This window comes from Phoca vitulina, unplaced genomic scaffold (assembly GCF_004348235.1).
Source record: "Phoca vitulina isolate PV1807 unplaced genomic scaffold, GSC_HSeal_1.0 scaffold6, whole genome shotgun sequence".
NCBI lineage: Eukaryota > Metazoa > Chordata > Mammalia > Carnivora > Phocidae > Phoca > Phoca vitulina.
This window is the reverse complement of record NW_022589709.1, coordinates 35,981,140-35,996,413: the sequence shown is the minus strand read 5'-3', so window position 1 is coordinate 35,996,413 and position 15,274 is coordinate 35,981,140. Positions and strand designations below refer to the sequence as shown.

Sequence of the window (15,274 nt, the reverse complement as noted above, 5' to 3'; positions counted from 1 at the left end):
GCCCCTTCTTACCCAATTCCAACAGCGGCGGGAACGTTTAATTCTAAACATGAACGACTCCCTCATTCCCCGTCTAAAATGTTTGTAAAAGGTGCGACCCAGGTCAATGGAAACAGTACTCAGGACAAAGATGGTAAAGTAGCTCTCGGGAATCAAGGGTGACTAAACCCTGCCAATGCGAGAGTAATGACACTCCTTGAATATTGGAAAAAAGACTCGGTACTACAAGTCGCGGTATATATTGTCTTCGGCCTCACTTGGGGATCCGACGTCGAGTTCCAAGTTGGAGACGGATATTGCTAGTGAAGAAGGAAGTAAGCCAGGATCCCAGGGCCTTTTCCAGCAGCAGAGGGTCAAGCGCCATGGGGTTGGATGAAGACTCCTCCCGGTTCAACCCTCTCCCGCTCACTTCTTGGTCCTGCCAAGATGCTACACGGCTCCCCGACCGGCTGGAAATATCAGGCCCAGGAGGCAACATAGAAAAATCACTTACCAGTCTCCCAAGTCTGGCGCAGACGTAGCAGAAGCCTGGCCCGCCCGCCAGAATCCAGCCAGGCACCCGCTCAGACCACCCTGACGACGGCTCGAGAGCGTCACTGACAACCACCCGGAAATTATACAATAGCTTCCGGGGCCGCCTAGCGCGCGGCGGGAAATTATTTCCCAGAGCCCGGATTAGTGAGGCGAGTGCTGCAGCGGCAGTCGTCTCCCCAGCCACCACCGCCACCCGAGGGAAGCATCCCAGACTCTCCGGCAGGGAAGGTAAAGGGCCTCAGCTCGGAAGACACAGTGTACCCTGACTCTCTGGGGTTGTTTCCTCCATGCCCACAAAGTTTCTGCGGCTCCTGGCTTTGAGATTGGGAAGGGGCTGGGGTTGAGCGCTGCCGGTGCCCGCTTCTCCTGCCTTCAGCAGCCACCATCCGTTCCCACTGGCCCGGACTCGCGGAGCTCTGCGCCCGCGTTGGTGGGCTGCGGCCGCAGACCCCGCCCCGCCCCGCCCTTGCCGCGGCTAGGACCGCCGCCGAGCGTCTCTGCAGTGCAGGCTTGAGCGGCTTCCCCCGCCCCCTGTTTGCGCAGCTCCGCAGGTCGATCCCCTGCCAGGAACGCGCTAGGCCACCGCGTCTCTCGTTTCCATAGAACCGACTGGGACGCCTCTCGCGGAGTCTCTTGGCTGCTTTACGTAATTTAGCGTCAGTGCAGGTGGCTGGGATCCCCCAGGCCCACCTACCAGGGACGGGGAAAATGGTGTCATTCTTTTCTCCCTGGTAGAATTTTTTAACATATCCAAGTGGTAATGATTATATCTCTGCGGCTACTGTATGCCTTTAAACATAGACACACACTTTTCCCTAAAGAAGGGTGTATGTTCCTGGGTGTTATAATGTCTCAGCTGCCTGAAGGCAGAGAACAAGACTAAGTGATTGTCCTGAGATTTCTTCCACTTCCAAAGTCTCTGATTACATATTGAAAAAAAAAGTGGTTTGTCACGGATACTCCCTATCAGGATTTGACCCAGAAATGACATGGAGCTTGGTTTTGGAAGCGACAAGCTCTTTTTTTTGACGAATGACTATCCTCTCCCTACTCCCCAATTTTTTTTCGTTGAGACCTTAGGAATGAAGATTTAAACTGAATTTGCAACATACGTATCGTATGACAGATTGCCTTGTGAACTTTTTGGTTTATGTCGTTAAGTTATGCCTCAGTTCCTAGAAGTATCTATTGATGTGCAAGATGTACCCGTTTTAGGAACATTTGACCTGTATTGCAGGTGTTCGGTACATAAGTAAATGTTGGGGGTGGATTTTTATAAGGGAGTTAATTTGATTGTTTAACTTAAAGAGTATTCTTAATTTAAATGATCCAGGATGTTTTAAATACTTGAATGTATAAATTATTGTGAAGACAATTAGCCTTCGATAATACAAATCAGCCTCCTTTAGATCTGATTTAGATTTTCTAAATCCAGATTTTTTTTTCACCTTATTGACTTGGGTTCAATTGTATGATTTAATATTTTCTTCTTTAGAGTAGAAAGCATAAATCATGTGAAACAGTCATTGAAACAGTGGTTAAATGTGGTTACCTTTCATAATCAAAATTCAAACCTATGATTTATTTCATAACAGTATCCACAGTATTCACTAATGTCCGAAAACAATTGGTTTTTTTGAAAACCAATAGTATAACCTTATTAACTAGACAGTGTTTTTCTGATGAATTATTCTAAGATAGTCTATGCTTAAACAGTTTTTAAAATGAACAATTCCATTGTTCATAGACCATGTTCATAGACTGAATAATAAAACCTAAAGAAAGTGAAGAACCCTATTTCTCAATAATATAACTATAATGGAATATTATGTAACACTTGTAATTGACTCATCATAAATATGCTAATGGAAAAGGTATGCTGCACAATGTAGTATGTACTATTTCTAATCTCCTAAGGACATCTTAGTGCTTGAAAGTAAAATATCCCTGAAACTTTGAGGTTGACTTAGTTTTTACTTCCTTTATATTGAAATTACTTTAGATAGGCTGTTTTGTTATTCTTGATGAAGTCCGTATGAATTAGTCTAGTGATTAATTCATACAAGATCCATTTTGAGAGGAAAATAATGAAAATTTCCTTTTTCATAAGAAAATGGCACTCTTAAGATTGTTCTTAGAAATGCTTTAAAGTTTTAGACATTAGTTATTTTTATAATTATGTTTAAATATTTTCAGTAATATGGCTCGTCTAAATATCTCCTCACCCTCATAGTAGATTCCTTTACCTGCAGTGTATTTTTCTCTTGCACTAGCTAAAAATAGATTACTTTGTAAAATTATAATATGGTTAAAAGAGACTAAATTCTGAAATTTAAGTCAAAGTGGTATCGTAGAAAAGGCATATCACTTCTGCAGAAACAGGCAGGTCTTTGCACTGAGCCTTGATTTCACTATTTTGCTAGCTGTGTATCTTTGAGCTAGTTTCTTAATTGCTAAGATTCCCCACTATCCTCATCTGTATGAGCAGGGTAAACAGCGCTTAAATTGTCTGTATGGAAACAAGCTAACATGTACTGCGTAGACCATAGTAGGTCCTCAATAAAAGTGAACTCCTGCTTTTTTAACCTTACATCTTATGCTCCTACTAAATAGTTAAGTAATACAGAGTTCCTAATACAAACTTAAAGCCGATTTGACTTTCATCCCCTATGGCTAACCAACATAGACTGTCTATCCATTCTTTTTTCCCTGAACATTGTCTCTCTTGTTTCATCTCGCTTCCTTAAGGGCCCCTTTATCCATAAAAATAGCATCTCCAGTTCAGCCTGTTCACTGAATGTTACTGGATAGATTGAACACTTCCGTAAGTCCTCTTAGCCTGTCATTTCTTCCTCACCACGGTCACTTGGCTGCAACTGCTCCATTTCCTCCCTCTCCTCAGTCAAAGAGACTGAATATGACCGCTCCTTTCCCAAATAATGCCATTGAAGTAAGAGCATCTAGAGATCGCCACTGGAGACCACAATCAAATAACTACGTATATATACATATATGTACACACACACAATAACATATATACATGCACACACACGTATTCCGTATCTTTAAAGGATGAGACAGGAAACAGACACTACATCTTTAAGGAAAAATTTCCAAAGGCCAGCTGAATGAAATTAAGCCAAAGGCCTAATTTGGCTCCTAGGCCAGGAGGGTACAGAATTCCTAAACTCCACTCGATGTTTATAGCATTCAGAGCCAAATAGTAGTTTACTCAATATGAATATGGTGATTTGTATCTACCTTTTGCAGTACTGGTTAAAACAGTGATGTAACACTTTGACGCTTTTCACTTATTTACTTTCCCAGTTAAACACTTTAGATAAGAGAAACCATGAAAATCTTAATATTCTTGAATTCAAAGCAGCAATATTGATTGTATTCAAGGGTTGATACATCTTTTCAAGAAAAGGGAATTTTTAAAGATGATTTTCTTTAGATTTAAAATCAAAATAGTTCACTAGAATAACATTAAGAAACCATTAGTTTTCGGGGCGCCTGGGTGGCTCAGTCGTTAGGCGGCTGCCTTCGGCTCAGGTCATGATCCCCGAGTCCTGGGATCGAGCCCCGCATCGGGCTCCCTGCTCAAGCGGGAAGCCTGCTTCTCCCTCTCGCACTCCCCCTGCTTGTGTTCCAGCTCTCGCTGTCTCTGTCTCTGTCAAATAAATAAATAAATAAAATCTTAAAAAAAAAAAAAAAGAAACCATTAGTTTTCAACCTGGTGTTTTTGAAACGAAGAATATTCACTGGAATGGAAAAATGATCACAATGTAATTTTCTTTTTTTTTTTTTTTTAAAGATTTTATTTATTTATTTGACAGAGAGAGACACAGTGAGAACAGGAGCACAAGCGGGGGGAGTGGGAGAGGAAGAAGCAGGCTTCCCGCAGAGCAGAGAGCCCGATGTGGGGCTCGATCCCAGGACCCTGGGATCATGACCTGAGCCGAAGGCAGACGCTTAACGACTGAGCCACCCAGGCGCCCCACAATGTAATTTTCAATAAAAATTAAGATACAGAACTATATAATAATCTCAATTTTGTTGTATATATATGTTTTTTCACACACATACATAAAACTTTTAAGTCCTACCCCCCCAGGTGTTAACGGTAGTATTAATGGATGCAGGGATTACAGGTGATTTTAATCTTATATATACTTTAGTATTTTTAAAATTTTCTATAATCATGGAATAATTACAATTGACAGTAAAAGTTACTTTGGGGGAATTTTTAGTTCTTAATTACAAATAAACCTTTTAATAAATCCTTTATTTATCTTAGTTATCAGCATACAACTTACAGAGTGCATTATGTTTTCAAAGTTCTGTGAAACCCTATGGCTGATGATAAAATCACTTGTAATGCAGAGTAGCATTTCCTACCACAAACCTTGTTAAGCATCCCTGCCCCTGTTTTTTGCAGCACTTTCTTCTTTCAGTCAACTCTTAGACCCTGTTCTTTTATCCTCCTTCCTGAACCAGACCTTTGCATTCATCCGTATTCCTGCCTCTACTTTTCCCTGACTTCTCTTTTCAGCATATTCTGTGTATCATATTCAAATATGTTCCAGCTATGTGTCATATTGTAAAGAATTCATAGGACCTAAAAAGCTAGTACATAATAAAATGTTCTTAATTATGATGAGTGCTATAGGTTTATTTGCATTTCTAACTAGCACCAACTGCAGAGGAATTTCAGGCATCAGGGATAGGCCCATGTGGGAGATATTTTGGGAAAGTCCACACCACAGAGACAGTTGCTTTCTCTGCATAAATGCCAGCTCTGTTCACAGTCATTATCTCCTTAGTTGTGTGTATTATATGGTTCGAGGTAAGTAACTAAATATTTTTTTAATTACTACAACATTTAAAAAATTAAAACAGAAGCATTTTCTTGTAACGAAGACTCTAGTATATAATTTTTCACTTTTTGACAGTAAAGATAAAACCTTTAACTTTAAAAAAAAACGCTATCATTTTTGTTTTCTTTTTGTTGTGTTAGGATAGTATGTTCTGATGAATGCCTGAAGGAACGCCCCCTACAAGTTCTAGAAAAAGTTATTTCCCTAGAAATACCAATGATAAAATTATATTGCAGTGTATTTACTTTCTTGTGCTAGAAGACTTCTAGCAGTTAGCCCTTGATCCCCATATCCCAGAACATACCACCCACACAAAACTTGACCCTATTTTTAAGGACTTTGAATTGTTTGCGTCTTTAGTAGGTATTAAACCATATTATATAGTGCTCTCTTTGGATTCATTGGCATATCAGGCTGTTGTTTCTTGTTTTCTTAATACTGCAGGGTCATAAGAAGAACCATTATACTGCCAGTTTTATAAATATAAATAACTTTATCCATGTATCTCTGTGTCTATTTCTATATTTATAGCTATTATTTTTTTCATATATCTATGAATTAGATTTGTGATCCAGCTTGTAAGTTTGTTGTAGGATGTGGTATTAAAAAGCATTGCTAAATGTATTGTAAACTGTTACTTCAAGCAGATCATTTGATTATAGGACACTATTTGATTAGGTTAATGGAATTTGTTTTTAAGAAATTTTGCTAGTTATTGTGTGCCATCACTACGATTCACAGTTCTGTGAAAGTTTAGCCAACAGCCCAGTTTTTCTGATGAACTTGGGAGTAAATGCCCTATATGGTGGTTTTTTAAAAAGATTGATTGATTGTTTGATTGATTTGAGAGAGAGAGAGAGAGTGTGAGTGCACGGCAGGGGAGGGGCAGAGGGAGAGGGAGAGAATCCCAAGCAGACTCCTCACAGAGCTTGGAGCCCAACACAGGGCAGATCTCAGGACCCCGAGACCATGACCTGAGCCAAAACGAAGAGTTGGCCGCGTAACTAGTGAGCCGCCCAGGCGCCCCTGATTTGTTTTTTAATATTTGTATTTGCATAATGTTTGAATCAGGACATCCTTTTATTTCACCTTTATTTCTTACCTTTCCTCTTGCTTGTTTAGTTTCAGTTTCATATTTGTTACTCAGAGGAAAGAAATTGCATTAAAAATGCTTTCCTGATTTCTCCCATTAAGCACATTTGGCTCAGTTGGTTAAGCGACTGCCTTCGGCTCAGGTCATGATCCTGGAGTCCCGGGATTGAGTCCCACATCGGGCTCCCTGCTCAGCAGGGAGTCTGCTTCTCCCTCTGACCCTCCTCCCTCTCATGCTCTCTGTCTCTCATTCTCTCTCTTGCAAATAAATAAAATCTTAAAAAAAAAAAAAAAATGCTTTCCTGATTTCTACCATTAAGCACATTTGGTCCTGCTTTCATTTTATTGTGGACTCTTGCTTTGACAGAAAATGCTGTTAAATATACAAAGTGGGTGTTTTTGTTCCATTATAAAGATAATATGATTTAAGATAAAAACTACATGATACACATCCAAATCACTTAATATTTTATACATCAAAATGTATTAAAATGTCACTAATAATAAACATTCAAATTGTAAAATAGCTGTTAATTAACTTGATCTAAAAGAGGAATATAGTATAATAACTTTTTTCCCCTTACAGTTCTATATAACATACATTTAGTTCTCAGGAAGTAGAAGAATAAATTTAAAGGACAGTTTTTAAAACTTTCTGGATGATAGCATTACCTTTGAGTTTTTTTCATTGCTTTCTGTATGTATATTCTGATTATTTAACAGTAGTTTCTGTATGTTAGTATTTTAGAATAGCCAGGCAAGATTTTACTTTTTTTTTTTAAGATTTTATTTATTGAGAGAGAGCTCACTGGAGTGCGGGGGGTTGGCACAGGTAGGGGCAGTGGGAAAGGGAGAGAGAGAGAATCCCAAGCAGGCTCCACGCCCAGCCTGCAGCCCGACTCTGGGCTTGATCTCATGACCCTGAGATCATGACCTGAGCTGAATTCAAGGGTTGGACACCTAACCAACTGAGCTACCCAGGTTTCCCACGATTTTAGGTTTTCAAAGCTAATTAAACTTACCTTTTTTTGGCAACATTTCCTGAAATAGCCTCTGAAATAGCTTTTTAAAACTTTAGAATATATGCATAAAATAAATGTAGTAAGTTAAATATGGTTAAAACACTTGTGTTCCTCTGATAAAAGTGGCTTACAAGAAATATAAAAACAATTAGGTTGCCTTTCCATTAGAATACCAAGATGATATTTACAGATATGTTGAATTTCACTTACCTAGTATTTCTTAAAGGACCTACCATTTTCTTTTTTGTTTTTTAATTCTTTTTTATTTTTTTAAATGTTTGTATTTAAATTACAGTTGACTTACAGTGTAATATTGGTTTCAGGCATACAGTATAGTGATTCAGTACTTCCATGCATCACCTGGTGCTCTTCACAAGTGCACTCCTTAATCCCCATCACCTGTTTAACCCATTCCCCCCGCCAATCTTTTCCTTCTAGTAACCAACAGTTCTCTATAGTTAAGAGTCTCTTTCTTGGTTTGCCTCACTCTCTTTTCTACCTCCCTCCCTTGGCTTGTTTGTTTTGTTTCTTAAATTCCACCTATGAATGAAATCATATGGTACTTTTCTTTCTCTGACTGACTTCTTTCACTCAGCATAATACTCTCTAGCTCCATTCATCTTGTTGCCAGTGGCAAGATTTCATTCTCTCTGATGGCCAAGTAATATTCCATTGTGTGTGTATGTATTTATATATTTATATGTATATATTTGCATATTTATATACCACATCTTTATTCATTTATCAGTTGATGGACACTTAGACTGCTTCCATAATTTGGCTGTTGTAGACAATGTTGCTCTAAACATCAGGGTGCACGTATCCCTTTGAATTAGTATTTTTTTTTTATTCTTTAGGTAAATACCTAGTAGTGCGATTCCTGGATCATAGGGTAGTTGTATTTTTTCCTTCTTGAGAAACCTCCATACTGTTTTCCAGCGTGATTCCACGCATTTGCATTCCCACCAACAGAGCAAGAGGGTTCCCCTTTCTCCACATCCTTGCCAACACCTGTTGTTTCTTGTGTTCTTTATTTTAGCCATTCTGACGGGGGTGAGGTGATATCTTCTTGTAGTTTTGATTTGTATTTCCCTGATGATCAGTGATGTTGAGCATCTTTTCATGTGTTTCTTGGCCATCTGGATGTCTTCTTTGGAAAAATGTCTATTCATGTCTTCTGCCCATTTTTAAATTGGATTATTTTGGGGGGGGTTGAGTTTGATAAGTTCTTTATATATTTTAGATACTAACCCTTTATCATATATGTCCTTTGCAAATGTCTTCTCCCATTCCTAGGTTGCCTTTTAGTTTTGTTGATTGTTTCCTTAGCTGTGCAGAAGTTTATTTTGATGAAGTACCAATAGTTCATTTTTGCTTTTGTTTGTCTTTCCTCAGGAGACATATCTAGAAAGAGGTTATGGCCTGTGTTCTCCTCTAGGAATTTTATGGTTTCAGATCTCACATTTAGGTCTTTAATCCATTTTGAATTTATTTTTGTGTATTATATCAGAAAATAGTCCAGTTTCATTCTTTTGCATGTTACTGTCCAGTTTTCCCATTTGTTGAAGAGACCATCTTTTTCCCATTGGATATTCTTTCCTGCTTAGTTGAAGATGATGTGACCTTATAGTTGTAGGTTCATTTCTGGGTTTTCTATTTTCTTCCACTGATCTATGTGTCTATTTTTGTGCCAATTCCGTAATGTTTTGATCACCACACCTTTGTAATATAACTTGAAGTCCGAAACTGTGATGCCTCCAGGTTGCTTTTCTTTTTCAAGGAGGACCTACCATTTTCTAAAGGAAATTTGCTTAAAGGACTTATTTACATCCCTAGAATTAATAGAAGCAACATTTCTCCTTTGTTTTGGTCATACGCCTTATAATCCACTTGCAGCTTTATTGTATATGTGTTAGTATGTGTTCTGCATCAGACTAAATCATTATTTCAAGTAACAGCATATTCTTTGTAAAGTTTTTATGTATTACCAGTCTCTTTATTAACGGATATTATAATTCAGGAGCTATGTCATATATCCCATAAAATTGGTTTAAAAAATTTGATGATTAATACAGGAAAGAATTCCTTCTGCAAGAAGCCACTTACGTTTTATGTACTGATGATAGTAGTTTACATAAGTGATTTTTCATAGGATGCCAAGCTCTGTTATGTGCATTTTATAATTTTGTACCAGAACCTTTTAACTTTTTATTTTTTTAAAGATTTATTTTATTATTTAGAAAGAGAGAGCTCGTGCGCTGTGCAAACAGGGGAAAGGGCAGAAGGAGAAGAGACAGAATCCTCAAGCAGACTCCCTGTTCAGTATGGAACCCAACTTGGGGCTCAATTCCAGGACCTTGAGATCATGACCTGAGCCGAAATCAAGAGTTGGCTGATAAACCAACTGAGCCACCCAGATGCTCCAGAACCTTTTAACTTTTAAAAAATGTTTCACTGAAGACCCTTATCCTTAAATACACTTTATGTTATGTATCTTCAGTTTTAGGATTTTAGAGGGTTAATGCATTATATCCCTTTCCCTCTCCTGGAGCCAATAGAGAAATAAGAAAGTCTGATGTTTTGGGGTCAAAATAACAGCTTTTTTACTGAATAAAAATTGGTTTGGAGGAGGTAGCTTTGTGCAACTCCAGGGTGCTTCTTCATACATAATCTCTGAATTCATTTACCCATGAGCCTGCTGGACTACTACTGGCAGCTTCTTAGGACATGTCAGAAAGCATTAATATGAACTGTCTTTGCGAGTATACAGATATGTCTAGCAAAGCATATCCATTTAGTCCTGTCAAGTAACTTCTCCCAAATCAAGCAGTAATGAAGGGTAGAGAAACCAGGTGTACTGTTAGCTGATGTTATACTCCTCTTTAGAAACCTTAAGCAAAGGAAATAAAGGTTCATCTTAACCCTGAGTAATGCCTGAAATTGTCATAGTGAGACTTTCTGAGACTTTCTTTGAGGTTTTACATAAACACATATATGTATGTACTTCATATGTTTTTAGTATCTATATATACTCCGTCTTTGACAATAGAATTTCTGTAAATCTTGTCTTTATATACTTGTCTTGTTCAATGTAATACTTGTCACCAGTTGTCTGTTACTATTCCTGGGCTCAAACAGGTATAATTTTTAGTTTCCTTTTAATTGTCTTTAAAGAGGTCAACTGCTTTTGCTCTTTGGCATTAATTAAACACTAATCTACAGCTGTAGTGACAAAACTGGTAGAGAAATGGAAAATAACCGATTTCTGTAGTCCCTGTTTTCCTCATCTATAAAAATAAACTAGATTTTCTCTAAGATGCTATCAGTTCTGAAGTTCTAATGTCAGGTAAACAAAACCCTGTATTCTCATTAAAAATACTGTGAGGTGTCTTTCTTGCTTATTAAATGTGCCAGTTCAAATACAAATGCTTTATGAACTACGTTTACATGTGGATTAAGGTCTCTATTTACATAAATTTGAAAAGTGTGATTTTTTTCAGTCTACTTTGTAGGTGATAAAGTGAACATATAGCAGAGTTAAGAAATATAGATTGGGAATAGAATCCAGTTCATTATATGTACCTAGTATACTAAGTTATTTGGTGTAAATGCTTTGGGAACATGAGTTCTATCAACTTCTGTAATGACTTTTAGGTACTCTTCAATATTTGTCCACAAATATTTTAAAAATTGTTACAAAATTTGATTAGGTTTCATTGTCCACAGTGTACTTGTTTCAGAAGCTCTTAGCAAAAACAGTGCTTTTAAAATAAAGCTAGTATAGGGGCGCCTGGGTAGCTCAGTTGGTTAAGTGACTGCCTTCGGCTCAGGGTCATGATCCTGGAATCCCAGGATCAAGTCCCACATCAGGCTCCCTGCTCAGCGGGGAGTCTACTTCTTCCTCTGACCCTCCCCCCTCTTGTGCTCTCTCTCTCTCTCATTCTCTCTCTCTCAAATAAATAAATAAAATCTTAAAAATAAAATAAAGCTAGTATTACTATGCTAATATTTATATAAATAATCTTTTCTGAAGAATTGTATTCATTTATCAGTGTGTTTTAGTGTCAAGTAATGTAGGAACACAAACATTCAATGTTCAAACCACCAAAAAAATCTATTTACAGTCACATTTTGGGAACATAACTTTATTTTTTTTTTTTAAGATTTATTTATTTTAGAGAAGGAGAGCACGTGAGTGGGGGTTGGGGCAGAGGGAGAGAGAGAATCCTCAAGCAGACTCACCGCTGAGTTTGGAGCCCAACTCAGGGCTCAGTCCCAGGACCCTGAGATCATGACCTGAGCTGAAATCAAGAGTGGGCCACTTAACTGACTGAGCCACCCAGGCACCCCGGGAAGATAACTTTATAAACCAATTTCTATTGCACATAAGCAGTCTTAACATTGTTATTTACAATAAAGCCTTATATGTTTAATTCATTAAATGTTTGTTTTATTTTTTTATTTTTAGCACTCATAGGTAAGAAAAAATAATGTCAATACTGTGAATATTATCTTTAACATATATTATTTTCTTTATGTGTATATATGTTAGATGGAAGATGGTGCTCCAAAGCATATCATCCAAATGACAGGATTTAAGATGGAAGAAAAGGAAGCTCTAGGCAAATTGCTTTTAAAACTAGATTGCACTTTTATTAAGAGTGAGGTGAGTACAGAAACTTATAAAATATTCAATATAGACTTGAAAAATAATAATGGTCTAAGAATGATAAAAATGCCCTCTTGATAAGAATAAAGTGAACATGCTATAAAGTCAATCTTACCTTTAGTAACATTTTTTCATTTGCATTTTTCCTTCCAGAAATACAAAAACTGTACACATCTTATAGCTGAACGCCTGTGTAAGAGTGAAAAGTTTTTAGCAGCTTGTGCAGCAGGTAAATTAACTACCTTTCTTCCTTGAAAAAAAAATCTTCATGTTAAAAAAAGTACCTTAATCTCCTAAAGATAGATAGTATCATTATTATATCAAACATAATAAATGTGGTTTTATCTGAAATATTTTATCTGAATATTTTTCTGAAAATATTTGTTACAGTATCTTTGATTTTTCTAAGTAAAACTTTGTAACACATGAAAATGTACCAAAGAGGCAGGAATACTTAACCAAAGATTTAGTGTGTTTTATGTCAGAAAAAATTTTTTAACAAAAAAGTTGGGCATAAGAATGCCCCCCCTTCAAAAAAATGCTTTAGTCAAAGTCTCGGCTCTTCTCAGTCAAGTTTGTTTTCTTTGATCTGTCATTGGAAAGAATCTCTTTTTATTCTTCTTCTACTCTGTCGCCTCCCATCCATGATATGAAGCAATAATCACCCTATTGTGTTTTTCTAAGATTTTAAATTCCATAAATCCAACTTAAGACTTAGTGTCTTCCCCCTCTGTCACCCTTGATGTTTCTTTTATAGTTTCTTCTACTGTGATTGAACTAGCATATCATTAGTTCACTGATCGTCCAAAAAAAAAAGTATTTTTAACTCAATAAATTTATTAGTTTTTAGAGTAATTTACTAGAAATATACTTGGATTTATTATTATCTCCACAAATGAAAACCTATATTGTCCCTGCTGTTGAGAAAAATTACCATTGCCCAGATAAAGGAACTACAGAATGTTATTAGATATTCTGAAAAATTCTCTAACTCAATAAATTTGTTTTACAAAGTGTAACTTTGCATAAACATTATTTAAGAAGTTTTTAGCATAGGAAGAATAATACAAATCTCAGCCAAAACAGTGAATAACAATAGTAGACATAGCTTAAGTAATACCACATTTATTTTAGTAAGTCTTAGGTTTGTATTTAATTTCATAATGTTTAGACTTAGAATCATTATGGGAAAGATTACATACAATGTTCAGTGACATCATAGACCTCTACCAAAAATTTGGGAAAACAAACATAATTCAGAGATAATGTTGGCATTGTAGCCTAAGAGTCTTGTGATGAAAAAGGTCAAACTTTATTTGATATTTGGTCTTTATTGTTGACCATTCATTAGAACCAAAATTCTTTTGTAACTGACAGTTGATTTGCTTTCTAGGAAAGTGGGTACTAACTAAGGACTACATAATTCATAGTGCCAAAAGTGGCAGATGGCTTGATGAAACAACTTATGAATGGGGCTACAAAATTGAAAAAGATTCCCATTATTCTCCTCAAATGCAATCTGCACCTAAAAGATGGCGTGAAGAACTGAAACGCACTGGTGCTCCAGGAGCCTTCCACAGATGGAAAGTTGTCCTCCTTGTTAGAGCTGATAAACGAAGTGATTCTCTTGTAAGGTAAGATGAGATCTCATAAAAGCTAAGCAATGAATGAAAAAATAATTTTGGTTTGCTTGAATACCTTTTTGTATTTCTTTGAAATTATTGATTTTGTCCAAATGAGCCATGGTGATTTACTCTTTAATCTCCGAGTTAAGTGATTCTGTACTTAATTAAGCGTATGTGTCTAATAGAATAAAATCTATTTTATAGTATTGCTTTAAATTATTTTTGGGTTTCTGTTTAACTTTCCATGTTAATTCTTTTGGCTAAGTCAAGCAAAATAAAAAAACTTGGAAGATACTTGTTTTCAGTTTTGAAGCAATTTTAAATTTTGTAAGTATTTATCACAAAAGCTTTTTTGAGGGGTTTATATAGTACAGTCTTCATGGTTCATGTTTCCTTCATTATTTCATTTCTTTCTAACTTTTACATCATATTTTTTAAATAATTCTTATTGAGTAAACTATATTCCGAGACTGCAATGACTTTTGGGGGGGTGCAAGAGCCCTTTGTCACCTTTATAGAAGTATAATTTATAGGCAACTAAAATGCACACATTTTAAGTATACATTTTGATAAATTTGGGGAAATTTATACACCTGTATCACCTCCCCACCACAGTCAAGTCTGCAACATTTATGTAATCTTAACGGTGTTCCTGTCATTACACATTTAATTCTGCCCACCAATACAAGACAACCATTGATTTCCTTTGTGTCACCGTACATTAGATGTGTCTTTTTTTTTTTAAGTTCATGTAAATGGAATTATTCTATATATACTTCTTTGATGTAGTTTCATTTGCTTAACTCATTATTTCTGAGATTCATCCAGGTTATTGTGTGTATTAGGAGTTCGTTCCTTTTTGTTGCCGAGTAGTATTCCGTTTTGCGGATGTATAACTATCTGTTTATTCACCCATTGATAGACATTTGTTTTTTGTTTTTGTTTTGTTTTGTTCTTCACTTGTGCTAATATAAATAAAGCTTCTATGAACATTTGAGTACAAGTCTTCATGTACATTTGTTTTTCTCTCTCTTGGGTAAATACTAAGAATGAAATTTCTGGCTCGGATGGCAGTTGTGTACTTAACATTATAAGAAAATGCCGAACTGTTTTCTGAAGTAGTTGTACTATTTTACATCTCCTCCTAGCAATGTTCGAGATTTCAATTGCTATGCAATTACTTTGGCACTATTGTCCAAAAGTCACTTGACTATATTTGTGTGGTCTATTTCTGGGCTTCTTACTCCATTGGTATCTGTGTGTACCTTATACTAAAAGCACACAGTTTTGGTTACTATAGTTCTATAATGAGTCTTGAAATCGGGTTGGGTGAGCCTCCCAACTTTGTCTTATTCAAAACTGTTTTGATGAATCTTGAATTTTTATATTTCTATATACATTTTAGAACCACCTTGTCAATTTCTATAAAAAAGCAAGCTAGGATTTTGACTG

At 36.5% G+C, this 15,274-nt stretch overlaps 2 protein-coding genes across 2 annotated transcripts in view; one reads left to right on the top strand and one right to left on the bottom strand.

The window, feature by feature from the left end:
* KIAA0825 (KIAA0825 ortholog) overlaps positions 1-535 on the bottom strand; it is a 396,162-nt gene extending 395,627 nt beyond the window's left edge. Inside the window, exon 1 of the mRNA XM_032403994.1 lies at positions 494-535. The gene's annotated coding sequence lies outside the window, so the exon portion shown is untranslated. The remainder of the gene's footprint in view (positions 1-493) is intronic.
* SLF1 (SMC5-SMC6 complex localization factor 1) overlaps positions 233-15,274 on the top strand; it is a 77,682-nt gene continuing 62,640 nt past the window's right edge. Inside the window, exons 1-4 of the mRNA XM_032404001.1 lie at positions 233-762; positions 12,081-12,194; positions 12,351-12,426; positions 13,591-13,831. Coding sequence (XP_032259892.1) covers positions 12,081-12,194; positions 12,351-12,426; positions 13,591-13,831 — 431 coding nt within the window. The 5' untranslated portion in view covers positions 233-762. The remainder of the gene's footprint in view (positions 763-12,080; positions 12,195-12,350; positions 12,427-13,590; positions 13,832-15,274) is intronic.